The 27,496-nt window shown below is 36.5% G+C and overlaps 3 protein-coding genes across 4 annotated transcripts; 1 reads left to right on the top strand and 2 right to left on the bottom strand.

The window, feature by feature from the left end:
• The first annotated feature begins 751 nt into the window (after positions 1 to 751).
• Positions 752 to 9,780, top strand: LOC103953696 (formin-like protein 18). Of its 2 annotated transcripts, XM_009365471.3 has the most exons (18): positions 752 to 1,117; positions 1,840 to 2,540; positions 2,839 to 3,060; positions 3,177 to 5,416; positions 5,502 to 5,631; positions 6,078 to 6,149; positions 6,431 to 6,529; positions 6,675 to 6,716; positions 7,068 to 7,148; positions 7,246 to 7,296; positions 7,386 to 7,467; positions 7,677 to 7,771; positions 7,970 to 8,041; positions 8,133 to 8,249; positions 8,513 to 8,581; positions 8,671 to 8,737; positions 9,002 to 9,401; positions 9,502 to 9,780. In XM_009365471.3, the coding sequence occupies exons 1-17, from the start codon at positions 1,045 to 1,047 to the stop codon at positions 9,193 to 9,195; spliced, it is 4,407 nt and encodes a 1,468-aa protein (XP_009363746.2). In that variant the 5' UTR covers positions 752 to 1,044; the 3' UTR covers positions 9,196 to 9,401; positions 9,502 to 9,780. The 2 variants fall into 2 exon arrangements, with proteins under 2 accessions (XP_009363746.2, XP_048434693.1); XM_048578736.1 differs by lacking the exon at positions 752 to 1,117 and having other exon boundaries at positions 2,399 to 2,540; positions 2,843 to 3,060.
• Positions 9,781 to 10,904: 1,124 nt separating this feature from the next.
• On the bottom strand, positions 10,905 to 12,743 carry LOC103953687 (WRKY transcription factor 18). The gene is made up of 4 exons (XM_009365459.3): positions 12,465 to 12,743; positions 11,856 to 12,140; positions 11,618 to 11,737; positions 10,905 to 11,439 (listed from the first exon to the last, which is right to left on the bottom strand). Exons 1-4 carry the CDS (start codon positions 12,492 to 12,494, stop codon positions 11,029 to 11,031), a joined length of 846 nt encoding a protein of 281 aa, XP_009363734.2. The 5' UTR covers positions 12,495 to 12,743; the 3' UTR covers positions 10,905 to 11,028.
• A 3,118-nt stretch (positions 12,744 to 15,861) lies between these two features.
• LOC103953663 (probable WRKY transcription factor 40) lies at positions 15,862 to 18,147 on the bottom strand. The gene is given in 6 exon segments (XM_018648983.2): positions 15,862 to 16,265; positions 16,267 to 16,464; positions 16,732 to 16,848; positions 16,976 to 17,332; positions 17,605 to 17,670; positions 17,841 to 18,147. Coding segments are annotated over 6 exon segments (993 nt in total). The 5' UTR covers positions 17,925 to 18,147; the 3' UTR covers positions 15,862 to 16,094.
• Between the last annotated feature and the right edge of the window lie 9,349 nt (positions 18,148 to 27,496).

The following is a 27,496-nucleotide window of genomic DNA, read 5'->3' as shown; positions in this document are numbered from 1 at the left end:
TGCTACACACAAAATGGTGGGAGAGAAGCAAGGGAAGGGAGATGAGGTAGGTGAAGGCCAGAAAGGAGAAGTCGTGTGGTGTTAGAGGAAAGGAAGTTGTGTAAAGGGGGGAAGGCTGGGATGGGAAAAAGGAGAAAAAATGGGGGAAGAGGAAGGGAGAAAAGACTAGGAGGGAAGCTACCACCACCGGCCCCCCAGCCATAGCCAGAGGCCGGCGGCGATAGAGGTAGCCGGCTAGGGTTTTGTTGAGGGAGATAGCTAATTTCACGTGTTGTGTAGGAGTTCACAAATTAGGCAGTGTTGGGTGTACGACTTTATTTAATATATAAATTTAAAAGAAGTATGTTATAACTGCATTCTGAAGGAAAATTTTAAGGCATGAAGGACCGTTGTTTGTTACAAAGCTGCGACCAGCAATATGACTTGCGTCGTCATTTCATAGTTTTATTAGTTCATGACAACACACGTGCGATGATGTGCCACCAAAGCAAGCAAAATAATTATTTAAAAAGTCAGAAGAAAAAAAACAGAAAAGAAATAAAATTCAAAGACAGACACATCATAATCATCATTCTTTTCTAATTCCATCCTTTCTCTCTCCTAAACCCGTTAGACGCAAACAGAGACAGAGACAAACCCCAGATCCCCCTCTCTCTTTCTCTCTCATCTTTCTCTCTTTCTCTCTCTACATTTTTTCTAATACAACGTAGGAAGAAGATACCCCATTGTTGATTGAAGGCTAAGTCTCTCTCTCTCTCTCTGATACACACAACAAATAAGTGTGTGAATGTGAAAGCTAAGTCTCTCAGAAGCACTTTCCGTAGAAACCCAGCAAAATCCATTCCTTCTGGTTCCTCAACATTCACTCTCTCTCTCTCTCTCTCTCTCTCTCTCTCATGGGGCCTGGTTATTTAATTCCTCTGGGGATTTCGTGAGTTGGGTATTCGAGCTGAGATGGGTTTTACGTTTCGGAGCAATGCGGGTTGAATTGGAGGGGTTTTGGGAGTTGGTTTTTCGTGGGGTGTTTTCGGATCTTGAGGAACAATGGCGTTGTTTAGGAAGTTCTTCTACCGGAAGCCGCCGGACGGGCTTTTGGAGATATCTGAGAGCGTTTATGGTATGCTTTTCTGGGCTTTAATTTCTTTCAAATTTGGTTTATTGAAGATGATGTTTGTTAAATTTGCGTAATGCTTGAATGTGGTTGGTGTTACTGGGACTTTTCGTTCTTTATGTTCGTTTTTTCGTGTTTTGTTATTAGAATCTCAACTAAGAGCTGCTTGTTTGCAATTTGAAGATGTCTATATTTGGAGATGCATATTTACTGTGTCTTTTGGGATTCCTAAGAATGAAGTTAACTGCATTAGTTGGACAGAATATGCATGAATGGAACTGCACTAGTTTGACCGATACAAACTTTGGGGAGGCTCCGTTACTATGTCCTGGGAATTGGGTTCAGGGTTGATTTGTGGGCACATGCCGGACACTTTTTTACTGGCATTTAACTCTAAAGTTGATAGAAGAAATGAATCTAAAGTCAGTACTTCATTTCCACTCAGTCACAAATTATGAAATTTTTTATTTTGGTGCGGTGATATACAAATTTTGCTCAATACAATGTGTGCACTAATGTGGAATTTATCCATTTTTTATGCTCTGTATATACATGCTTATATGCATATCCTTCAACAGTTGAACGCTGATGAATGTTTCAGAAGGAAACAATTTGTTTTGTATTTGCTGGTTTGTTCACGAGTTCTGTCTGTAGTTATGCACTTACGCTGCAGAAGAATTTAAACTACATGTATTTACATGTTGGTAATTGTTTCTCTGCACATGTAGTTTTTGATTGCTGTTTTACCACCGACATTATGGAGGAAGATGAATATAAAGTCTACATAGGAGGCATAGCAGGTCAACTGCGTGACCAGTTTCCTGATGCTTCATTCATGGTCTTTAACCTTCGAGATGGAGAACACCAAAGCTTGCTTTCCAACATATTGTCTGAGCATGACATGACAGTAATGGACTATCCTCGCCACTATGAAGGTTGCCCACTTCTTACAATGGAAGCGATCCACCACTGCCTGAGATCAAGTGAAAGCTGGCTTTCACTCGGGCAACAGAATGTGCTCTTGATGCATTGTGAACGAGGTGGGTGGTTGGTATTGGCATTCATGCTGGCTGCACTCTTGATTTACAGGAAGCAGTACACTGAGGAGCACAAGACGTTGGACATGATTTACAAGCAAGCACCTAGGGAACTTTTGCAGTTAATGTCACCATTGAATCCAATGCCTTCACAACTGAGGTATTTGCAGTATATAACAAGAAGAAATGTGGGATCAGAATGGCCTCCACTGGATAGGGCGCTTACGTTGGACTGCATCATCATTAGATTCATTCCTAATATGGACAGAGAGGGAGGTTGCCGTCCAATATTTAGAATATATGGACAGGACCCTTTTATGGCTGCTGATAGAACTCCTAAAGTTTTATTCTCAACACCAAAAAGGAGCAAACTAGTACGACATTACAAGCAGGTGGTTTAAGTCATTTTACTCTCATTTATATGTTTTTTCCTTTGGTAATTGTAGATTGTAGTTTTCTCTTCCTGAACAAGAAAGAGTTTTTTGTTGGTAATTTGTTCTCGTGTGCTTGGATCGTTTACTCTTCCCACAATTGTACTCTTAAGTTCTTAATTGTACTATTGGAAGTTGCTGGAAGTCTGTTCTTGTGTCCTATTAGCTTAAGTAGGATATTTGCATATCATGGTTTCATTTATCTATATGTTGATGCTTTGCCTTGAACTTCATTTTAATTCTTAACTTCTTGGTGCAGGCAGATTGTGAACTAGTTAAAATTGATATACATTGCCATATCCAAGGTGATGTGGTTCTAGAGTGTATTAGTCTGGATAGCGATCTGGAACGCGAAGAGATGCTGTTCCGGATCATGTTCAATACGGCCTTTATAAGGTCCAATATTTTGATGCTTAATCGTGAGGACATAGACATCTTATGGAATGTTAAGGATCAATTTCCCAAGGATTTCAGAGCAGAGGTACTCATCTACCCTTTGCGTTCTCCTTTATCTTTTTGTTTAGTGAAATTTCAACCTCATTTTCAGGAGCAAATTAAATCATTATCACAACTGTTAATAATTTTATCTGGATGAAGGTTCTTTTCTCGGAGATGGATGCTGCTTCTTCTCTTATAGATATTGATTTGCCTGGTATGGAGGAGAAAGATGGCCTTCCTGTGGAAGCTTTTGCAAAGGTTCAGGAGATGTTTAGCAGCGTGGGTTGGCTAGATCCAAAGTCAGATGTAACACATGTACTCCAGAAGATTGCCTCGTCAGGTGCTCCTCATAAACTGGATAGTACTTCTTTGCATAACATAGAAACAGGCAGCTTGTTGCTGCAATCAACTCCTGAAATACTTAAATCAGAAGTGAAGTCATCAGAAAATGATATCAAGAGTCTCACATTCATGCCTCAGGGGAAACATGATAGTGCTTCTGGTTATACTACAGAGACAGGGAGCTTTTTGGTGGAATCAATTCCTGAAACACTTAGTTCAGAAGTTAAATCAATAGAAAATGATGTCCGGAGTCTCACATCTGTGGCTCAGGGGAAGCATGATGGTGCTTCTGCTCATACCACAGAGGCAGGCAACTTATTGGTAGAATCACTTCCTGGAAGAGTTAAATTAGAACCAAAGGCAACAGAAAATATTATTAAATCAGAAATGAACTCATCAGCAACTGCTATCAAGAGTACCGTATCTGTGGCTCAGGGGAAACATGGTACTGCTTTTGCTCATGCTACAGAGACAGCGAACTTGCTGGTAGAATCACTTCCCGAATGCCGTAAAACAGAACCAAAGGCATCAGAAAATAGTATCCAGAGTCCACCATATATGGCTCTTGGGAAACTATCTATCTCCAACATTCAACCGTCTCTAGACAGCGGTATAATCAGAAAAAAGATTGAACCCCAAGACCTACAAGCTGCTCTCCTACGCCCTATCCATTCTAAAATCATATCTCAGCATGCACGTCAAGGTTCCCTATCTGCACCAGTTTCATATTGTAATTCCTTGCAAGGATCGCCTGTGCCAATATCAAGATATCAAAGTGCACCCTCAGCCCTCGGCATTACAGCTCTGTTGCAGGATCATAAGGAAGAAGAAATCCGACAGCCTGAAACTGTATCTCCCGTATCACTTGCCCCATCAGCTCCTGATTTAACTCTAAGGTCTCTACCTAAACCTCTGCAGCCTGGTAAGTTGTCTTTTCCTGCACCACCACCTTCCTCGTTGCAATTTTCTGGGCATGCAACTGTAGAAAAGATTTCTGTTGCTACTCCACCTTCTCCTCTGCCACCAGAACTTCCACAACAAGCTTCAAATTCCCCAGAGTATTTGCTTACCGAACATACTAAAACTACATTACAGGGTAGAGGTCAGTCAGCATCTTTTCCTCTCCACCGTCCACCTCCACCTCCACCTCCAACTCGTAATCAGTTAGTGACATCTTCATCCTCTGATAGCAAGGGCACAGTTTCAATTCCTCCTCCCCCTGCACCTCATTTTTCAGGGCCATCTCCATCTTCCCCGGTCAAGAACTTAATTTCAGCGCCCCCTCCCCCTCCTCCACCCCCATCTTTTTCAGGGTCATCTCCATCTCTCTTTGTCAAAATTCTAATTTCATCTCCCCCTCCTCTTCCTCTGCTCCGTTCTTTCTTGGAGGAATCTCCATCATCCTCTCTCAAGAACTCAAGTTCAGCTCCCCTTGCTCCTCCTCCTTCATCCTTTCCAGGACCATCAACCTCTCTCAAGGACTCAGTCTCACCGCCCACTCCCCCTCCACCTCCCCCTTCCTTCCAGGGAATGTCATCCTCTGTCAAGAACTCAGTTACAACCCCATCTCCCCCTCCTCCACCTCCTTTTTCAGGAAGACCACCATCATCCACAGTCAAGGCCCCCTCCATTGCAGCTTCCCCTCCCCCTCCACCTCCTCCACCTCCTCTACGTCCAGGCCCTGCCTCAACTTCGAATGTAACACCTTCTGCTCCACCACTGCCCCCTCCTCCAGCTTTGGCACCAAAGGAATCCTTATCCCAGAATGCTGCACCTGTGCCACCTGTTCCACCTCCTCCTCTTCCTAATGGTGTATCAAAGTCTGGTGGTTCACCCACATCCAACTCCAGCGATAGTAACGGTAATATTCCTTCAATTCCTGGACCACCTTGTGGAGTTCCGTTTAGTCTGAAGGGACGGGGCCTAATGAGTCCACGTTCCAGAAATCAGCCTCAACCCAAAAAGGCCAATCTGAAGCCATATCATTGGCTAAAATTAACAAGAGCGATGCACGGAAGCTTATGGGCTGAAGCACAAAAAGCTGATGAAGCAACCAAGTATGCCACTTCTGTAAATAATTTATTAGTTTTTATAAATTCGTACAGTTTGCACCCTATTCTGAATCTGTTTACTCTGCTCCAGGCCTCCAGAGTTTGACATGAAAGAACTTGAGAGTCTTTTTTCTGCGGCTAGTACAAATTCAGACCATGGGAATACAGGAGGAAAATCTGGTGGTCGTACCAAAGGACCCAAATCTGAAAAAGTTCAGCTGGTAATTTGCATTGCATACTGGTTTTACTTCATTTGTGGGTAACTAGAGTTGTGTCGATCTGTTAATACAGGGTGGGCTTCCCTGACCTAGCTTACATCAGTAATGTTCCTCACCTGGTCCCTCAAGGAGACTTTTGATGTAACTTGTATATAATGGAGCAAATTATTAATTCAGCAGTATGTGCAAAGTGGAACTTCATAGTATGTACAGAACCAATAGCAATTGTGCTTGGTCAAAGTCTATATTGCTCGCAGGAGCTCTCCTTTTTGTCATTTTTTTGCATTTTGGAAAAAATCTGGTAAATATGTTATTGCTAGTTAACTGGCTTGAAGTGAGGATCTATCTAGCGCGTTGGCTATTGTACCTTATTTTGTTTTATTGAATTAATTGAATATAGTCTTCCTTTGCCACCTCAGTTCTAATGAGAAATTTACTGGTTCTTGCAGATTGAGCTAAGGCGGGCATATAATTGTGAAATAATGCTTACTAAAGTTAAAATTCCTTTGCCTGATTTGACGGTAAGCTAAATCTAAATGCACACGTTTTCTTGTATATTCTCAACAGTTTGAGTTGAGTCTGTGGTTCTGTAAACAAATAGATGAGAGTTAAATGCTGATTAATGTTACAATTCAAAACTTCACATACTAGCAACTAAGTAGTGGCTGTTTCTTTGCTGAAAAGATGCATGATATCAACTTTTGTTCTGATTTTTGGATGTTGGGTGCAATGATCTTAGTACAAAAGTTCCTACTTTAATGTAGCTTTTCTAATTTGTTCCTTTTCAACCGACATCTTTCAGAGTTCAGTGCTTGCCTTGGACGATTCTGCATTAGATATTGATCAGGTTGAGAACCTCATAAAATTTTGTCCAACAAAAGAAGAGATGGAATTACTCAAGGTACTTATATCTAGTTGTAATCTTCTGCTCCATGCCACTCTTGGAGGTTCTATAAATACGCCCTTGTTACTTTTTACTTGAAATTGCTTACAATAGTATATAAGGCTTCTGTTTTCTGAGTAACAAATCATGCTTTGGTGCTCAGGGTTACAATGGAGACAAGGAAAACTTGGGAAAATGTGAACAGGTGAGTGGATTTCACGTTTTCCCTCTTTCCCTTACATCTACTTTCTTTTCAATTGAGAATTCATTTTGTTGACAGCAAGGCAAGTGCTGACTTAATAATTTATAGTTCTGTGCATTTTAATAATATGCATAGCTTGCTGTTGCTTATCGTTCAGCTGAAATAAAATATATTTTGGTGTCAACTGCATAACTCTTAAGCTGCTCTTTCTATTTAGAGTCTTAGTTTTGTATTAGTATTGAACTATTTGGGAGAAATCACTTTGATAAGCATCCTAACTCTTCTTCACCCATCCCCCAGTGTCTCTCTCTACATTTTATGCTTTAATTAATTGCTTTGTGCACTTCATGACAGTTTTTCCTTGAATTAATGAAAGTGCCACGGGTAGAGCCCAAGCTCAGAGTTTTCTCATTTAAAATACAATTCCACACCCAGGTGAGGGGACTGTATTTCTAATCAATTTATTCCCAATGCTCTCTGTTTCTGTTGTGCTTCGTGTTATTCACTTGTCTATGGTGTTGCAATTTGTCAGGTTTCTGACCTCAGAAAGAATTTGAACACCATCAATTCAGTGGCTGATGAGGCAAGCAGTTTTCAATTTTTAGTATGTATGTTTTCATTTGTGGTTGCAATATTCACCTCTTAATCAATTTCCACTAATGTGCTTATCAGATCAGAAGTTCGGAAAAGCTGAAAAGGATCATGCAAACCATTCTTTCTTTGGGTAATGCCCTGAATCATGGGACCGCAAGAGGTGAGTGGATTTTGTTGGTTACCATTTTGTGTTAATACATCATCATGATGTATATTGTTTGAACATGTGGTGAATCACTGCATTCATTGACTACTGCATTCCTTGTTTTGTGGTGATTATTTTGTTCTTAATCTTTTTACTAGAAGCTCCAGTATCTTGTATTCTTTCTTTGTGCTGCAGTTAGGTTTTTTTTTTAATTATACCTGTAGGTTCTGCTATCGGATTTCGATTGGATAGTCTACTTAAGCTCACTGATACACGAGCCCGGAATAGCAAGATGACTCTCATGCATTACCTCTGTAAGGTGATTTCTTTACGCCCCTTAGTCCATTGTTTTAATCTTTTGTGGAACTTCTTCTCCTTCCCTTTGTGCATTTTGAGCTGGAGAAGTTTAAGCATATAGAAAACATTTATTTGATTAAGTCCCAAACTCTTATAGAGTTGTTCTGTAAGTGTAGAATTTTGAACTTTGACAATTCTATTCATCTCCAACAAACTGCAGGTGCTTGCGGAAAAGCTCCCAGAACTTCTTGATTTTCCAAAAGACCTTGTAAGTTTGGAGGCTTCAACAAAGGTATAATCTCTCTTTTTTCTCGTTATTCTTGTAGGTACAGTGAACACTTATACATTTGGTGTGACTGGGCTAAATTTTAATTATGATGTAGGTACAATTGAAATATTTGGCAGAGGAAATGCAAGCCATTAGTAAAGGGCTAGAGAAGGTTGTGCAAGAGTTGACTGCCTCAGAAAATGATGGTCCTGTGTCAGAAACGTTTTGCAAGGTGACATGCATAAAGTTTTGGGCATATTTGGCTTGAAGAAACTAAATTAGATGACATAATTGGCTCACATGTAAAATTTATAGACCATCATAAATGAACATCCTAAAGGTTTTGATAATAAACACTTGACCACTGATAGCAAAGTTCATCAACTGCCTCTCATTCAAGTTGTTTTACTAAGATCATTTGTTGCTTGTGATTTCATCCTGTTTCTTGTAAATCTATTTTGATGCTAATTTATTTTATCTGCTGAGAAATTTCAGACACTAAAGGAGTTCCTCGGTCATGCTGAAGCTGAAGTGAGGTCGTTGGCGTCCCTTTATTCTAGTGTGGTATGTATCAACTTTTGTTAAACTGTTGGGTTTGCTTGTGACATCTAAGAAACCATTGTTAAACTTACTTTCAATGCGGTTGTCTTCAGGGGAGAAACGCAGATGCGTTGGCTCTTTATTTTGGGGAAGATCCTGCTCGTTGCCCATTTGAGCAAGGTACATTATTTCCAACTTTGTTGTGCTTCTGGTTCTCTACGAATCATAAGTAATTCTATCATCCATAAATACTCTCTGATGATTCAGAAGTAGTCCTGGTCTATACCCTCTGCGTTGAGTGTCGAGCATTCTTTGGAACATGCAAACTGTTTATTGATCCTCTTACTAGATGCTAAGAATGAAGTAATGTGATTTCTCTGACAATATTTACTCTTCAACTGCATTATCGCATTTTCTAATTGAGTTTTGAAATTTGTCATGCAGTTGTATCTACACTGCTCAACTTTGTGAGGTTGTTTGTCCGAGCACACGGGGAAAACTGTAAGCAGCTTGAATTTGAAAAGAAGAAAGCACTCAAGGAGGCAGAAAACGAGAAGATGAAAGCGGGAAATCTTTCCAAAAAGGGGTCCGAGCGCTTGATACGGACTCAGTTTAAGAGTGCCAACATTAAGTCATAGTGATATATATTACCATATTCCCTTCAGCAACCAAAGCTGTTCTCCAGTGGACATATTTCTTCACTCCACGGATGAAATCGGTTCAAAGGATCAAGAACACTAATACGACTGGGACATCCGATTCTAGTGACGTGCAGAAGAATGTTTTCCTCATCGTTTTAAAGTAAAGCTGGTGGTATACAGAAGGCAGAGATCCACCTTAAGTAGTAAGCCCATTTCGTGCTCTAATTTTGTTTTAGGAACTTCTGATCAGTCTCTTGTGATTTCTTTGTTTTTGTTGACACGGTTTAATGTTTTCTGGAGCAGAGATGCTGGAGGGCTTACGGAGTCCGGTTCGACAAGCCACTAGTACGATACGACTGAAGAATTTTTGCTGTATAAATATACCGCAGTAGCTAGCCTTTTAGGTTTCCTTTTCGGATTTTCCCGTCACTAATTTTAGCTGTGTTATTTCTTATGTATATTTTGTTTTAGTTGTAGGGATGTAAATCTTTGATACAAGAGAATAGAAAAAGGCAATATAATAAATAAAAATTGAGAAAAGGGCTATGTGAATGACAAAAAGTGTAGTATGCTTTAACATAACTTACGTGTTGGGGTTTCTTTTTATTAGATGTAACGGTAGAAAATTCGATGAATAAGATACACCTGAGCATAATCGAGAACTGCCATTTGCTCTCCCAACGGCTCTTGGTATGGAGGAAAGGACAACAACCAGAGCCATGCTTTTTTGGGTAGGTGTTGGTCTTTGTCTTGATGCTCTAGTCAACTGCGTTTGTGGTCCACAACTTTAGGTTGCCACCCGTACCATTATTCAACTAAATGGGAAATGACATGGTAACCATGGTTAATAGTGTGATATAATCAACACCCTAATCCAATTTTGCATGACGTTCCCACTCTGATGTCATTCTGTGCACACGTGTTTAAGTTTGAGGTTCTCGAGAATTGTAAATTTGAAGATAGGACTTCGAGTGAATGAGTATGTTCAACAACTTGAGCTACAACTCTTTTGATATTAATGCTTCGTTTAATGATTATGACTGAATTGAAGTGCGTAACTCATAAAATACCGTGTAAGTCGAAAAGAAGGAGTGAGCGATTTTTCATTTTAAATGGATCAAAACAAATTAGAAAACTTATCTTTTACAATCCTTTCTATCACGTTGTCATTTGCTTGTAAACCTTAAAAGATGTAAACCTTAAAACCTGCTGATTGTGGAAGGACGGCCAATCAAATTCAACGCAGAAAAATGTGGCGGCTAATTGATTATAATTTTGTGTACTGGAGGTGGAAAAGTCTTTAAAAACAGTAATTTGTTTATGGCATTTTTGCCCCAAAAGCCTGAATTAAAGATTTGAGTAGCTGAATTTGGCAGAGTTCCTTTATGTCTCGGGAGTTTGACAGTTTTTTATTTACAATCTTATTTATCAGATTTTTGTGTTGAAAATGATAAATTTCTTAATGAGTAATTCATGCTCTACCTTTAAGTTCGATAAAAAACTTTCATATCATTCCTATTAAATATAAAGAGTTATCTGAATCAATTTAATCATGTCATAATCACTTATTATGTGCTCTTCACGTCATGAGATGATTAGGAGAGACCAACTTTAATTATGCCTTAGTTCATCAAAAACTTCAATCCTCCTCATGTACTTGACACTTGACAGTACTAGGTTTTCGTTAATGGACATGACAGGTTAAGTAAAACTTAAACGAACGATCGTTCTCATTCTCATTCATTTCCTCATTTTTGAGAAAGTACTACAGTCTACGACGATAATTACATAAATCATCATTAATCCATGGATTACGATCCTAATCGGTTATTAATTTGGTCTGTCTGCAGGTCCTGTAATCGAGCGTGCAACTGCCGCAGCTAAAGCCTGTGTGAAATTGGGATCCTTGGTTAACGAAGCAATGAAATCCTCAACTCTTCTGTCGCAATTCATGCTTTGAGGGCTTCCTAATCCTCCATTTTCTTGATTAGTCGAGCCCGAGAGATTAAGATCAAGGGTTACAGGCTCCGGCGGAGAGGGACTTATATTAATCACGTCATTATGAGGCTCGATACTACTTGAAGGAACACTAATGGGCATAATAATGTTCTTAAGATCAGCACCGGCAGCTACTGAACATGCAAATTGTCCAAATAGTAGTGAATCATTAATGGTGTCGTGGTTGTGCTCTCCTTCGTATGTCACCATGAGGAAGGAGTTATCCTCCATGGATCTCTGTACCTAAAATTGACGCAGCGGAAAACACAGGATAAACAAGTTTAGCTTAAAGAACAAAATATTAGTGGATTTATTTGTAATTGCCTTGTGTTTACTGAAGTGTGTGTTTGTGTCTGTGTGATTAGTACATAAATCAATAAAAATCTTAAATTCTTTGGACAAATGAATCGTTTATTGGTACCTTCTTTTTGACAGGGCATCGAGGAGCGAAGGAACACCTGAAATAAGCTCGAGGGGATGAAGGGTTGTCTTTGGTGACCTTCTGTCCATATTTCCTCCATTGATATCCATCTTTCACAATCTATAATTTAGTCCAATTGAATTCACAAAATCACAATTAATATTAATAAATGAACCCTAATGCTTTTAGGTTTATATATAATTTTCAATATTATATATAAAGGGAGGACTTGACTTACCAGGCTGTTGTCTTTAGAGTCGGTTTTTACAAGGAACTGTGATGTCTTATGGTGGGATGCCGGAAACTGATCGCAATGATCATCAGTTCTCGGTCTCTTGCTCGTAATCGCACTGTTGAGCATTTGCTGATGATCACACGGTTGTTGTTGGATATGCATTTGATGGTGTTGGTGGTGCTTCTGCTCAAGTATAGAGCATCTGGTGGTCATAGCTTGAAGCAGGAATCTTAGGGTTGCATTCTCATTCCTCAAACGTTGTAAGTCTTCTTGAACACTATCCACAACCTGATCATGATCATCAACAATAATACAAAGGCAAAATCATTCAAATTATCATAATTATTCAACCCTGGTCGTGCGAAGCATGGATGAAAGTCCGTGGGTAAATGAGTTAAGATTATGCTTGTTAGGCTTACAAAATAAATAACGCAGATACATGATTTTCACACACTCTTTTAATTCTGGTTGTTGATTTTGCTTGATTTATTCAATTCGATGACTATAAATAAAGACGAGTGTGTGAAAATCACTATGTCCGGGGTTCAAGGTTTTATTCGCTCGGTTATTACCCAGAAATGAAGAACACTAATATAAAATCAAATTCATTACCTTTTGTTTGTTAGGCGTACGAGCATCCATGTTTATAGATACAGATAAGTTGATGTAAAGATTCAAAAGCCTGCAGGTTGCTGATATAATTAACTAGACTGTTCTGCTAGCTGGGAAGGAACACAATATGCTATCTGCAGACGGGTATATAACCAAAGATCCTTAACCTACACACACACACACACATATATATATAGGTCTTGAATCTTATCCGTTAAATTGAAGGAAATTTCACAATTGATTCAACGCAGGTGTTAATGGCTTTAATTGCCGTCCTGGCTGAACATATGAGGAGAATTTAAATTGAATAATATTGAAATCAAATCCGTGTGTTGGAAAAATATGTATGAAATGATCACGAGTGACGTTCTGATAAAACACGTAACCTGCAACGTCAGCACATTGGAGACGTCGTACGTAAGTAGTGCTGCGAATGTTTCTTTTTGGCCTGGCGATGGGGTCCAATATGTTTGTTCGAGAATCTTGACGCTCTGCTTATAAAACAAGGAAAGAAAAAGAAACGTGGCTTGTTTAGATTTGCTTTTAGGGTGTAAACGTATTATTGTTGTAAGCACCTAATTACCATAAAAATGATTCTATTATTTAAATGTGCATTTTGTTTATATATTCATCTTCTAACAACCTTTTTCGAAGACTTTTAAAAACGTATCTTTTTATCAACAGAAATGAAGATTCAAACTTTAGAAAGAAAAATACGACCAAATTAAAAGCTAGTTGGCAGCAACGGTTACGAACCCAAATTTTGGTGAATTGATGATGTTATATTTGGAATTTAATTTCCTTAGAGTTTTGGTTGTATTTTACCAATTAAAAGAGAAAAAAAATATACATATAACATGTAGGCATCAAAGTTTTCTTTCTCGCAATAGGCTTGAAACAAGAACCTATCATCCATGGTTTCTTTTTTTGATGTTAATGGCAGAAGGCAAAGAGCTTTTCCATCTCAGGGAGATCTCATATATGTAGATTGTAAGGGCCATGTCAAGCTCATGAACGTCTTTGACTGTATATTTCAACTTAACACTACATAAAACATCTTGGAAAATAGTTTTCATTAATTTTAAACGAGTCTTCTCTAATCCCCTAATTATTTACCCTGATTAATTAAAATTTACTTTCATATGGCTAGCTAATCGTTGTGGTAATTAAAAATGGAATTGGAAGAAGAGTAATATTTGCTAAGTGGCAATGGGAACATGGTAAGGTTGCAGCATGCCACCTCAGAGAAACCCAAAAGTCGTTGTTTTTTCACATATTCATAGGTCAATGGTCGTCGAAGTCTAAACGTACACAGACGAAAGGGACAAATTAACCTACAAAGGAGAAGCTGGCCAGGGACCAGTCCATGTACGAAACTTCCCCACCACGGTACCACCCACTTCACCGCGCGACTCTCTTCCCTCTTCCTTTACCATATATCTCGAGATACTTTCTTAAAAGTATGAAATATTAACGGTATTTTATATGTTAGAATATAAGTCTAAAAAATTATATTTTTTTTCATATTCTTTTATTTATTTTATAACTCGTGATGATACAAGCGAAAAAAATATATAATTTCTCATATATATCTACTTATAATTCGTTCTTGTAATATATTCACCCGGTCACTAATTAACTTTATTACTAATTTAGTGCTCTATTTTAAAAAGTGATTTTCATACGTTAATTTTTTTTATAAATATTATTTGTTTATTTTAATTTTTTAACTGAAGAAATAAACAAACAAAAAAATATCGAAATATACATATAGAGTAAATCAACACATTACTCATAATTGGGCAAGAGTATGCAGTAACAAAATCATCCTCTTTCCATTAAGCTCGAATACTCATTATATATGCCAATGTTATTTGTTTAATTATTTACATAAACAAGAGTAATGGTATGACGATCACATGATTCACATCTTTGTGCTATAAAACAAATATTTTTTCTTTATCCTTTGAGAAAAATATCATATCACATGCTAGTGGGGTACGTACTAGCTAGTGCCAAACGACCACTTGGGAGAGTTGGGACAGGTGCTCGTCCCCAGTTACTACAGAAAAGCGCCACTGCAAACTGCAAATCATTTTCACGTGTGAAGACTTTCTCTGGTCATAAATAAATAAGACCTAGACGCCAATACGAGACACATATCATTAATTACACTCCAAAGACTTTCCTACCTTGCTAATTGATTGATTACAAAAGGGCTAGTAGCAATCGGTTAATTAAGCGCATTGACTTTTGTATTCTAAGTTCGAAAGAAAAAAAACCAAAACAATTAGCGGTATTAATTACATGTTGAATTTTAGAGAAATGTTAAAGAGACTATCTCAAAAGTGAGGCTTTCCATGAACGCTCTATTACCTCATTTTTTTGCACAACATTTTATAATGTTGACACTGAAATTAACGTTAAATTGTGAGGTGATAGAGAATTCATAAAATGTCTAACTTTTAAAGAGTCTTCTTAGCATTTCTATTTTATTTTGTTATATAAAAAATAAAAATTGAAGAGTGCGCAGTAGTTCTTTAATTAGTCAATTTATACGGCTGCATCACGCACGACTATATATTCCACTAGTTAAACTTTTCTAGAAATTTTTTAAGGAAAATTAATGAAAGGGGTTTGAAAACTTTGAGTTTTAACAATAAAGATAAAATAAAGGGTAAAGTGAATAGTACCAGAATTGACTTTTTAGCGTAAAAATGTGATTTTTCGTTAAAATTAACAGTACCGCAAACTTTTTGTTAAAACTCCCAATTTTTTAAGCCCATTATTTTCTTGTCCATTTTTTATCCTATCCTGTCCACGACGTTGATCATGTACTGTTTTCATATTCCGATAAGCTACTCCAAGTGATGAACTTATTAATATGGTTGCTTTGAATTCGTTTTGTCCAATATTCCGGCCTTAATATTATTAAACTTTTTTTTTTCCTGATACAACCAGCACCTTCAAGTCGTTCCATATAAAATCTTATAATTTGGATTTCTGTATTTTTCTTTGCAATTTCTGTTTGATTTCTGTTGATCTTTGTTTGTGACATTAATTATTCCCACAAGCGAATCCCCTACATGTTGAATCATCGTTGATATATATTCTTTCTTTAAATGTTTGCAATTCCAACCCAATATGTGTAAAGAATCCATACACTACTTAGTACAAGTGTGCTTCAATAGAAGTCTTGATCAACTTATCTGGAAGTTAACTATATCCATATGTGACGAACAATACATATTTAGAGCACTTAAGGAAGTTGAGGTTTTCGAAAACCAATTTGTCATATGTGAGGAGTTGCCCCTACTAGGTGCATTAACTTTAAGAACAACTCTTCAAATCCTCACGCGCCTAACCAATTGGAACTGGATTATAAGTCTATGCAAGATTCGTTAACTTCTTGATATGCGATGACTCTTCAGATTCTCATACTAATTGCATACATGTGAGTGAATAATTGGTAACTATTTACATCCTTACACTTTAATTAAAACTCTCAAATAATATGTGATGTAAATAAAAAATAAAAGGGGGAAACCACATGACTCTCTCTCTCTCTCTCTCCCCAAGTGATAACAAGGTAACTCTAATTAGGGTTTTTCACTTTTCACCATTTTCGGATCATGAGTGGTCTGAAATTCTTCCTGAAATGGCAGCAGCAAGAGCAGATGTGAAATTGGGATCTTTGGTCAAGGAAGAAGCCATTTGTTGTATCAAAAACTGTTGGAACGCCGCAGCTTCAGTTTCTTGGGGGCACATAGTAGTATTGGGACTTATCCGGTTAATGTCACAGTGAAAAAGTTGGAGGTGCAGATCTCTTTGCCATGGATGGTGAAACGGAAAGTGGAGTACTAGTAATAAGCTGCTGGTTCTGATTTGGAGATACTGGGGCTATTAGTGTAATTTCAGCTCGGCTTTCAGGGTGCATGTGGTTGTGTTCTCCTTCATATGTAGCTACCAGTACGCATGGATTTTCAGCACTTTTTTGCACCTGAGATTTTAGTAAGAATATCAGTATATAATCTCATATTTTGAACTAATACTATGATCTCTAGTAGTTCTTTTTACTTTGTAAGTGAAAAGTTTGAGGTTTAACTCCCATATATATATAGCTACCTTGTCGTGTCGCCAAATCCCACACCCCAAATACAATATAGTTGTATCCAAAGAAGAAATCTCACTTTCTTTTTTCTCTCTGGAAGTTCATATATATTGGTAAGAAGGAAGATTGGGGTTCAAGTAATGAATTAATATATACCTTCTTTTTAACAGGGCAACTTGGGGCAAAGGAACACTTGTAGTAAGCCCTAGGTGACGGGTTATCTCTTGTGACCTTCTGACCATATTTTCTCCATTGGTATCCATCCTTCACAATCTGCATTAAATCAAAATCAAATAAATTTTTAATGGAAGTCCATAGTATATGAAGAAAAACAACCCTAGAAATCTCAAGTGATGCAGTGGAGCAGTGGGATAGGGTTAATTTGATGAATAGGACTTACCAGGCGTGTATCGGATGCATCGGTGCGAACATATACCCTAGAAATCTTTAAGTTGGTGTGCTCCTTTGGCCTCTTGCATGAGTACTCTTGATCATCACTGATGGAGCTGGTGTCAGTATTAGTCCCGGGACTAATTAATCCAATCACGTTGTTGTAGTCTTCACTGCCTGCCTTTCGCTTCCTATAAATATCAGATGAGTTGTTTTGCTGCTGCTTGGTGATCATCAATTCTCTCAGATGGGATTGCAAAGAGTTGTAATTCTCGCAGAGGGCAGTTAGCGTCTCAGTCAGCTTCTTGTTCTCCACACTTATCCTATTCAACTCTTCAGCCCACACATCATGATGACTAGCTACCTGCTACAACATGATCAAATTTAGAAGACCAATTTAATTAGTTTCGTCATTAATTAATGGTGACAAATAGTGTTAGGAAAATGATTTCTACACACGTTTTCTCACCTCCCTCAATCTCTCTTTTTCTAATTATTGGATTGAACAAATTAATTAAAGAGAAATTAATGGTCAAAATTAATAGGGTTATGCCTAAGGTAAAAGGATGTGCAAAATCTGTCCCCATAGTTTCATTTAGTTTCATTCTATATATAACACGTAGAACAAATTTAACTCACCTCTTCTTTCACCAATGCGTTATTCCCTTGGAATTGAGCATAATCCCGTTCAAGCTCGTGTTGCATCTGATTTCAAAGCAGATTAATTTGGAGATTAAGTAGACGTTCCAATATGTACACGTATAACTTATTTACCAAGAAAATTAGGTCAAACCCAGAAACAAGGCATCAAAGAATGATATTAACAACAGCAACAACAACAACAACAAAAAGCTTGAATTCATAATACTACTTACAGTGGCAGGAGCTTGATGATCATCGGCACTGCATAACGGAACAAGATTAAGGCCGAGAGAAGTGTTCACCCACGTTGAGTCCATTGTTGATGAAGATAAAAAGGCTTGGAAGTAGTAGAGCAAATAATCTTTCTGAATTTTCAGGACTCAGGCGCTGTGCAATGCATATATATAGCTACAGCTATGAGGAGGGCAAAGACAATACTATCAATAAGAATATGCTGCAGGAAAGGAAAGAGGGAGGAAATAGCAAGAAGAGAGAGCGAAGACATTCAAGGTATTTTCTTAAGATTTGTCACTTCATGATTTATCTGTCTAGAAATTGATATTTTATGTAGAGAGATGGCGATGAAGGAGTAAACAGGAAAAGGCTATAAAAGCCATGTTGCCTTGTCGGTCTTGAAATTCTTATGGTCAAGGTCAAGGCTCCCACTTTTCTAGATAAGATATATATATATAAGTCGGCATGTTTAGCACTCCTTCCTTGTAACTAGTTGTAAATATGGAGAAATTTTTATGGCTACATGAAATATAAGTTGCGTGATTTATTATTTTACGTGTTGTAATAAAATTACACAATATAAACATGTTTTATTGCTAAAGTGTATTAATAAAAAATAAAAAATAAGTGAACTAATGTCACATAACTATATTATAAATATACCAAAGAATTACTATAGAGGATAGAGTAGCTAGTTTTAAATTTTTATATAAAGCTGCTTAATTAGGTTTGGTTTGGTCTTGTTTGTCAATATGTTGACTGATCAAGATTTCAAGAAAGCCACAGCTTACACACGCATGAAATGATCAGAAAGGCACAACACGGTTTTGAAATTGTCGGGCACTTGTGTGCTAGCTTAGAGTACCTTCCAACTTTCAACCAACCTTAGACTTTTTATCTGTTCATATCTCCATAGCTTTTTCAATTAATTTTCACGTGGTCCTTTTAAGATCAGTTAACCGTTTGTAGCAGTCGACATAACCCAAGTGTGTTGCATGCAGTTATGGATCAATGAGTTCTTGCTAGATGATTATTTTCTTCCCGTTTGGTATTGAATGGATCATATCATCGTTATTTATCCGGCATATTTTTCAGAAAGTAAATATAGTTGATGATGGCTTAGCTTTCTCAGGACATTTATATGATGAATCTTGTATTTGGTTCAATAATTCTCTTATTCAATATTTGGTTTCACCCTATTGGCGAGGTTTTCTGGTTTTTCGTGCCATTGTGATTTTTGTTGTTTCAGATCTCAAATGTAAAAATTGGCTATGAAACCAAAAAGCTCCTACCACGTCTGAACCTAATGTATTCTTCAACTCAATTGATAAAATAAAATGTATAAGACACACAGGATGAGTACATACATAATTTGAGACAAAATAAAGTATTAAGGGATTAAGTGTGAATATATGGGAATAGTTAAAATTAAACCATATACATATTTTCCGTCGTGTTTTTATATTGCAACTTGAATGTTTGACTGCTAGGTGCTAATTAACATTTGATTTTGGTTGGGGGAAAGAAAAACTTGTGTGGAGCTTGGTTTACCGCTGAACGATGCTGAGTAACATTACAATCCATTCAAAACTTGCCACGTGGTAAGCTTTAAATATAATTTTTACCATATTTTATATAATTTTCCTTTCCTTCTCAGCTTGCCCCACTCCTTTCCTTGCATTTCTTCAGAAATATATGCATCATTAGGAGAAAAAAAAAAGATTTCACTTTAGAACCAAAGAAACCATCAACCGTGTTGTGATTGAGAAAATCAACCATCCTATAAAACCATCGCCTACATACATTTTGAATGAACCAATAGAATCATGGAAGCATCTTTATCTCTTCTTATGGGGTTTGAATTTCTGTACAGCAAATTATGAGGAATTACCATTTAAAAATGGTAGATTCAATTTGTATCATCTTTGTTGGATATTAGATATTTGTGTGTTAATCAAGCCAAGTTCATATGATAAAATCCCCCTTCCCTACTATTCAGTAGTTTGTTGAGGAGCTTCTCCCTTTTCGTAGGATCAAAAGAAGGACACCAGTCGCATAAATACCCCATGTTTTTTGCTATAATTATCGATAGCTCATTTATTAGAAAAAAAAAAAAAAAAAAAAAGATTTGTGTATTAGGATCCCTTTTATAAGAGCTACTTCTGAACCGTTTTCCAAAGCAACGACTAACCAAGCAAAGCGCAGACAAGGATTGTCTGCCCTTCAACTTCCGGTGCCCTTTCGTGCTCTTTTGTTTGTGTGGTCACAGTTAAGCCACGTTAACATTTTATATTACTATTTATTTTTATCTTATTATCTCTATAAAAAATAATATAAAATATTGACGTGGCTTAACTGTGACCACACAAAACAGAAAAGCGCAAAAGGGCACCAGAAGTGGAAGATTAGACAATCCTTATATGCAAAGCACTAGGTACAGTCAGCCTTAGACAAGACAATCAACCACACCTTACTTTATATGAACTTTTTCTATACTTAATTGAAAAAAAAGGACAAAATCGGTTGATTCCATGATATGAAAAGTGAGAGAAGGTGGGTTCTTATTTTCTTCAGATTTTTCAAAGAAAAGAGGCGATACGCGGCTTGGAAGAAAATTTGACGAGAAAAAGGAAAGGAGGAATTGAGGAAAAAAAATGGGAGGTGTAATTATTTAGTAGAAAAATCTATTAAGAAAAAATTAAATATTAAACTACAATAAATATTGTAGATAATACTTACTAAGTGACACGTTTTGAATGGATGGTAGTGCTACTTATCATTGTCCAGTGACCCCCACACAAATTTTTCTTTAAAATATTTAGTGTATATACACACCACTCAATTATCATAGAGTCGGAGACTCATGCACGTTGACCGGTTAAACAAATCTTGTGATAATTACTTGCTAATTTACATTGATTTGAACTCGTAACGAAGTTGATTATCTCCGTTTCTGGATTAATTACTAGGGCACAATGATCAATTTCATGTGTTTATGGTCTCTTAAACAACTGGAAGCAAAAGCCGAAAAGCAACTGAAGCAAAAGTCGAAAAGCAACTTAACCATGAAACCCCGAGACAGAGTGTGAATGCAGGAAATCCATTTGATACATGCAAGTGTGAAAAGTATAATAAAATTTCATTCAAGAGAGTAGTAGTACTGTAATTACCAATTAATAATTTGGAAATGTCAATTTTTATCAAATATGGTTTTTGATTATCCTAAAAGTCAAATCACTAGTAAAGGTTGCCTTGAAAATTTTGGATGTGGTGAAACAACTACAAGTGTACGTTTCTGAAAGGATCGATGAATATTTGACCCAGCTCGACCTCAACTGACTTGAAATCAGGTGCATTGCATGTGAAGTGTGAACTCGTTAGCAAAATTAGGTTGCCAGAAACTGAAGATGTTGACAGCTACTCCCCTCGTTTATGACTTATTTTTAAAAACAGAAAGTGATATGTTTGTCTCTATTTGTGCCTCAAGTTGGTAAAAAAATAGAATAATGCTAGTTAATTCAAAATTTTAAATTAAATTTGCAAATCATATGATGTGTCATTAATAAAAATTAAGTGCGTTAATTAATACTTAAGTAATAAATCAATCATCAACAATTGTTATATTGTTTACAAAGTTTGGTTTAAAATTTTGATATCCCTAACTATCATTACCCTAAAAAAATAAGGTGACTTATTGAGGTTCACGTCAGGCAATTCCTCCAAATCAATTGGGCGTGACCGGGCATGCATGTTATTCTCTAGAGTTCTAAAAAAAAATGAGGAGCTATCGGGAGCACACCAGTGTAGTGTAATTCAAGGGCCTTTAAATGTGTAATTCAGTCGAGTATTTTAGAGCAAAGTTATTTAGTATTTTAGAGCAAAGTTCTAATCCTAGAATTGCATACCATAAAGGAGGGGTCGTGAGTCCCCATATAATGGTCTTAGATGACCTAGTTAACTTAGGAGCTGAATCCGAAGATGATATGTGGAATTCAGTGATGATTTCATTTGATTCTCAACTAATACGAATTACGAAATATCCTTACTCATTAGTACTAGGATTCTCTTTTTAGAACTTGTTACTTACGTGGTATGGACATAAGAATGAATAAGTATGAGAATAAATGAGTATGAGATAAATAGTCCCTCTACATACATTTATTTTTTTGGTAAATTATACGTAAAACCTACAGGATCCACACGTTTTTTTTTATTTTTTAGTCGTTTGTAAATAAATGAATAGAAATGATACCGATTTTTCCTTACTCTATTCCTTGTAAGTTAATATGCCTGTATATCGTGATGTCCCTATGACTTGGAGTTTAATCCTCAACTCCTCGCCTGTCAGGTTTTACATTTTGGTAACCAAGCCAACAGTATTTACCCAGCAACAGTTACTCGTGCACGCCCTAATAAATGACCGACCACTTAAAATTAATTTCACCGTGCATAAACGCAGAACAAAAGAAATTATGTCCTCTAAAGAACACAAATAAGTGTACATGAACACAAGTAGTGTAGTAGTTTGTTCGTCGGCCACCTAATGTCATTGCCTTTCCCCTTTGTTTGTTTGTTTTTTTTTTTTATTTTTTTTATTTTGTCTTTCCCTGCTAGTGTGTGTTAGTCTTTCAATATTTTTCAAGTTGATATAATTTCATACATTATAAAAAGAATAGAGTAAATATTAGTTTATTACTTTTATGTTTCCTGATTTTCAATATTTACTACATTAACTTTTTTCGTCGTAGAATCATACCTAAAATGTAAATTTTGGGACAATCTCATACAACTGTTAGTCAAACTATTAAGTTTATTAAGTCTTTCATTAACTAATGACGTGGCATGACGTCATGTGCTATTAAAAATATTAAAATAATTAATTTAAAAAAAAAAAAAAAAAGAAACCCAGAACCCCTTTGTCTTCCCTACCTCTCCACCCCTCAATCCCCTCCACCCTCTCCACCCCTCACCCACCGACACCCTTCCTCTTCCCTGATACCCACCCCTACCACCAAGCCTTTTCTCCTTCCCCAAAAACCCAGCCCCTTCCCTTCCTCCAAAATTCCCTCCCTCCCTTCTGGAATTATTCAAATTGCAGGATTTTGATTTGCTTTTGTGTTTGTATCAAAATCCAGAACCCAGACCCGAAAGGGTTATCTGGGTTTGATTCGTTTGTGTTGTCCGATGCATATCCGGATCCTTTGTTTGGAAGCCTGATTGTATTTGGATCGGAATTCATTAGGATTGTACAAAAATGGAGGGTGAGAAGAAGTACATTACTGTCGAGCAGGGAAGAGGGAGGGAGGGAGGGAATTTTGGGGGAAGGGAAGGGGCTGGGTTTTTGGGGAAGGAGAAAAGGCTTGGTGGTAGGGGTGGGTATCAGAGAAGAGGAAGGGTGTCGGTGGGTGAGGGGTGGAGAGGTGGGGAAGACGAAGGGGGCTCTCGGGTTTTTAATTTTTTATTTTATTAATTATTTTAATAACATGTGTCGTCCTAGTTATTGTTTACGTAAGCTCTACATCATTAGTTACCGGAAGATTTAACAGTTTACCTAACACATATATGAGATTGTCATAAAATTTACACTTTAAGTATGACTCTGGTCACAAAATTTACACTTTAGGTATGACTCTGGAATGAAAAAAAAAATTGATGTATGAAATGTTAAAAATCACAAAACATAAGGATAAGGATAGTAAACTAATATTTACAAAAGAATAATATCCTTGTGACGATTCTCATAGTGATCTTATGTCATTTGGCACGAAGAGGAAGAGAAGAAAAGTCCATCACAACGTGGAGGAAAACCACGGACCAAATACAAGTCTTTCTTTTGCTTTAACTATGTCAGAGTCTTTAGACCATGATTATTGTACGATCCAATTCAGGAGTGAATGCGAGATGGTGTTGTACACAAAGATTCCAACCATTTGTAGTGATTGGTTATGTCGGTTGTATGCACGATACGACACGTATGACAAATTTCAAATTTAAATTAGTTTTACATAGAAGGTTGGTAGACATTATTTTTTTAAGACCAAGATACATATATATAAACAAAATTTTGGTGAAGCTTTCAAAATTTTCAAAGTGGAATTCAATATAATAAAGGTAAATTATTAAAATTTAAATAATTAAACAAAAACGACCTCAATTTTCATAAGAAATTACATGTAATAAGCCAATTGATATACGTGAAAACGTATTTAAAGGGGTCGACTAGCCTTGTTTTATTGATGGGTCTCCATCCCTCTATCTTTCCCTCTACTAAATATGGTAAGGACAATCTTGAATCGGAGTTTTCATGCTCATACCAACCAAATTTCACCATGGATAGCTAGGGTGAAACTTTCAAAATTTTCAAAGCAGAATTCCATATAATAAAAGGTAAATTTAATAAAATTTAATAATCAAATAAACAATTAATATATGAAAGAGTGAATTATTAAAATTTAAATAATTTAACAAAGATAATCACAATTTATATAAAAAACAACATGATAAAGTCAACTAACATATATAAGAACGCATTCAAAAGAGCTAGTATTTAATATAATAAAGCGCCATAATGCATGAAGTCAATATAATATTCAAGATAGAAAATTAATTGTAGTTTCTTGCTATTTTATAAGGTGAAAAGGCTTCAAGCAAGCAACCGTGTATCGATCGTGTTCATAATCTCAAGTCGGTAAGAGGTAAAAAGTTTTCCTCGTATCCATGTCATATGTTTATCCAAAGTCATATGTTGCATAACGTAAGCCTGTGTACGTCATCATTTTTTTGGTTTTATATGATGTTATATATATTCACTCGTCAACTTCATTGAAATTTCCAGGAAATTAACCGAACGAACACCTTTGCCAGGGAGAAATGTTAATGAATCGAAACTGAGTTCATCTGTTGTTTGATTAAATTAGGATTGTCATGCACTAAACAAAGACAGAAAGACATGAAAAATGGTTTTCCATCTATATACACATGGCATCGTGTACGTCTATTGTTTGGACATTTTCAACGTGTACAAATCATATACTAGCGCAAAATGTTGAGGAATATTAGCATCCTCAATTATATACGCATGCATATAAATTAATAACTAGTAGCTTTCTGACTGATATAATCATGATTTACGAGTCAAACAAATCAATTATGGTTCACAACTATCCACACGTGTTTTATGAGAAATTCTGTTTCTATTAGGTAGAAATCTTAAATTGTCCACAACTTAACCAATTTTAATTTGTCTTTGCTAGGAAGCTACTCATATTATTGGGAGGGTTCTACAGAAAAATATTACAACACCATGCATGTCATTATCTATATAAAGTGACCACAATGTTATTAAGAATTTCAAAATACCAAATTGTACATAACTTTGTCTATTATTTATGCAATCATTACATGTTAATTAGTCATCTAAGATATATAAATCAAGTACAATTAAAACATGTAACAAGAAGACTAGAAGTTGGTAAGTCAAGCCGAATCTTGCCTAATTTGCATATGAAAAAAGGCCACGTCATCTGAACTGCCACCTAAATATTCTTTTTCTTTTCTTTTCATGTGAGGCACTGAATTTACATCAGCATATTCACGTCATCGGACCTACTTCTTTTGTACATGTTATTTGTGAGGTTGCTTTTCACCCGTTTTGTTGTCGATGAGGATAATGTACGTGTTTTGCGTTTTTCTTTTCAGAGCCAAAATTCCAACACTTTCTTCTTCTGGAGTTTCTCGATCGATCGAGAGGGCCATTGGGTTTTTGTTTGGATACTAAAGATGACAAGGACTAAGTAAAATATCATAGTCGCCAACTACACTTGGGATTTCACAAGTGTGGTTCGTTTCCCATTTGAAAAGTTGTTTTGGAGTGGCTGTCACCCACACCCACCACGAGATATTAATGTTATAATATCTAAACTATGCATATAAATATGAATTTTTTTTATCCGTTTTTATTATAATACATAAGTTGGGTAACGATAAGAATTTTTCCGTTCTCATTTAAGTTGCAATATTAAACAAAGTAGGGTACATGTACAAGAATTATACAAAATTATAAGGAAATTAATGATTAAAAATAGGTGCATATTACAAATAAAATGTGTCTGAATTATATCTTTTGCGCATTACATATAGATTGGGATATGACTGAATTTTCTTAACTTAAATCTCCATTATGTCGTCGTTTCTAACCTCTTTTATATGATGTCTTCAAACCAATTTTCCAAAGAGAAATGCTAAGGATAATACCTCAAAGTAGGACTCTCCATGGACTCTCCGCCATCTTATGTTTTTGGCACAATGTTTTATAATGTTGGCACATGAATTGTGCTATAAACATGAGGTGGCAAAGAATCCATGGAAAGTCCCATTTTTTAGAGAGTCTCCTTAGCATTTCTCTTCTAAAAGGATAACGCTAGGAATACCATCTATTTAAATTATATTTTATAAATCGTATGACTTAATTGTTGATGATTGAATTATTACTTATGTGTTGCTTAATGTGTTTATTTTTTATTGATGACACATCGTATGAATTACAAATGTGATTTAAAAAGTAGTTCTATCTAGAAAAGAAAAACCACTTATTGGTTTTCCTTCCGTTCTCCAGCCCAATGGATCAGGTGGACACACCGATGCCGCTTCTTCTGCTGAGATGGATTGAAATGTTCAGGCCTATCAGTCATCGCGGACTCTGATTCCATTTGTAATTAAAACCCAAATGGACACCTTCTCGCCGTGAAAAGGGCCTGTTAGTTGATTGTTTTGGGCCCTTGTGGCCCACTTTTTTCCAATTTAGTGTTTGTTTCCTAACCACTAGTCAAACCTATATTTCTCTATCTGAAAGAGGAGTGCTAATTGTAACGATTATCATTTTGTGTGTCATTTGTTAAGAATGTTTAAGATAAGTTGCATATGCACGTACCAGCGTGCGTGACGGATCCTAATATTTTTGAAAAAGAGTTCATCTAAGAATTATATAAATATGGTTTCAAAAATGAATTCTAAATTATAGACATCTACAAAGCATAGACCATCGCTATAGAGATCATATTTTTAGACCCCAACCTCATCACAAGTTTACATTGCCTAACATACAAAATTCACTTATTACATCAATTATTGTAATCATTTGTTGACAATTAACATAGAGTGTATGAATGTTAACAAAACAGTCATTAAGAAACTTGAAAGATTATAATTTATGTAGTTTGACAAAAATAAACGGTAGTTTGACAATCCACCCCTAAAGTGAAAACCTTATCTTATCTTGTGTTGACGTATGTGGTGCCTCCTCCTTGGTCGACCTGCATGCATCTCCAATGTTCTAGCTAGAACACACACAGTAAGGAACGCGACAGATAAGTTTTTGTTTTTGTAATGGAGTTGGCCACGTCATCTTTATTTTCTTCATCCTCCAAACATGATTAAGCATTCACTAAACCTAAGTTTGTTAAACTTCATGTGTTTAAGCATTGATCTAATTTTCTGTTGCCCCAGTACGCGACAAAAACGACCGTTGAAACTTTCACGTAGCCAATGCTTATTGCTTATGTCATGCATGCATGCACTCTCAGAAGATTTTTTCTGCACTCGATCTCTCTCTCTCTCTCTCTCTCTCTCTCTCTGATCAATTATTTGAGGTGCACAC

This window comes from the organism of the source record quoted next, unplaced genomic scaffold, assembly GCF_019419815.1.
Source record: "Pyrus x bretschneideri cultivar Hongxiangsu unplaced genomic scaffold, Pyrus_bretschneideri_v1 Contig1, whole genome shotgun sequence".
NCBI classification, from domain to species: Eukaryota; Viridiplantae; Streptophyta; class Magnoliopsida; order Rosales; family Rosaceae; genus Pyrus; species Pyrus x bretschneideri.
Note: the sequence above shows the minus strand (reverse complement) of the source record. Positions and strands in the feature narration are given on the sequence as shown.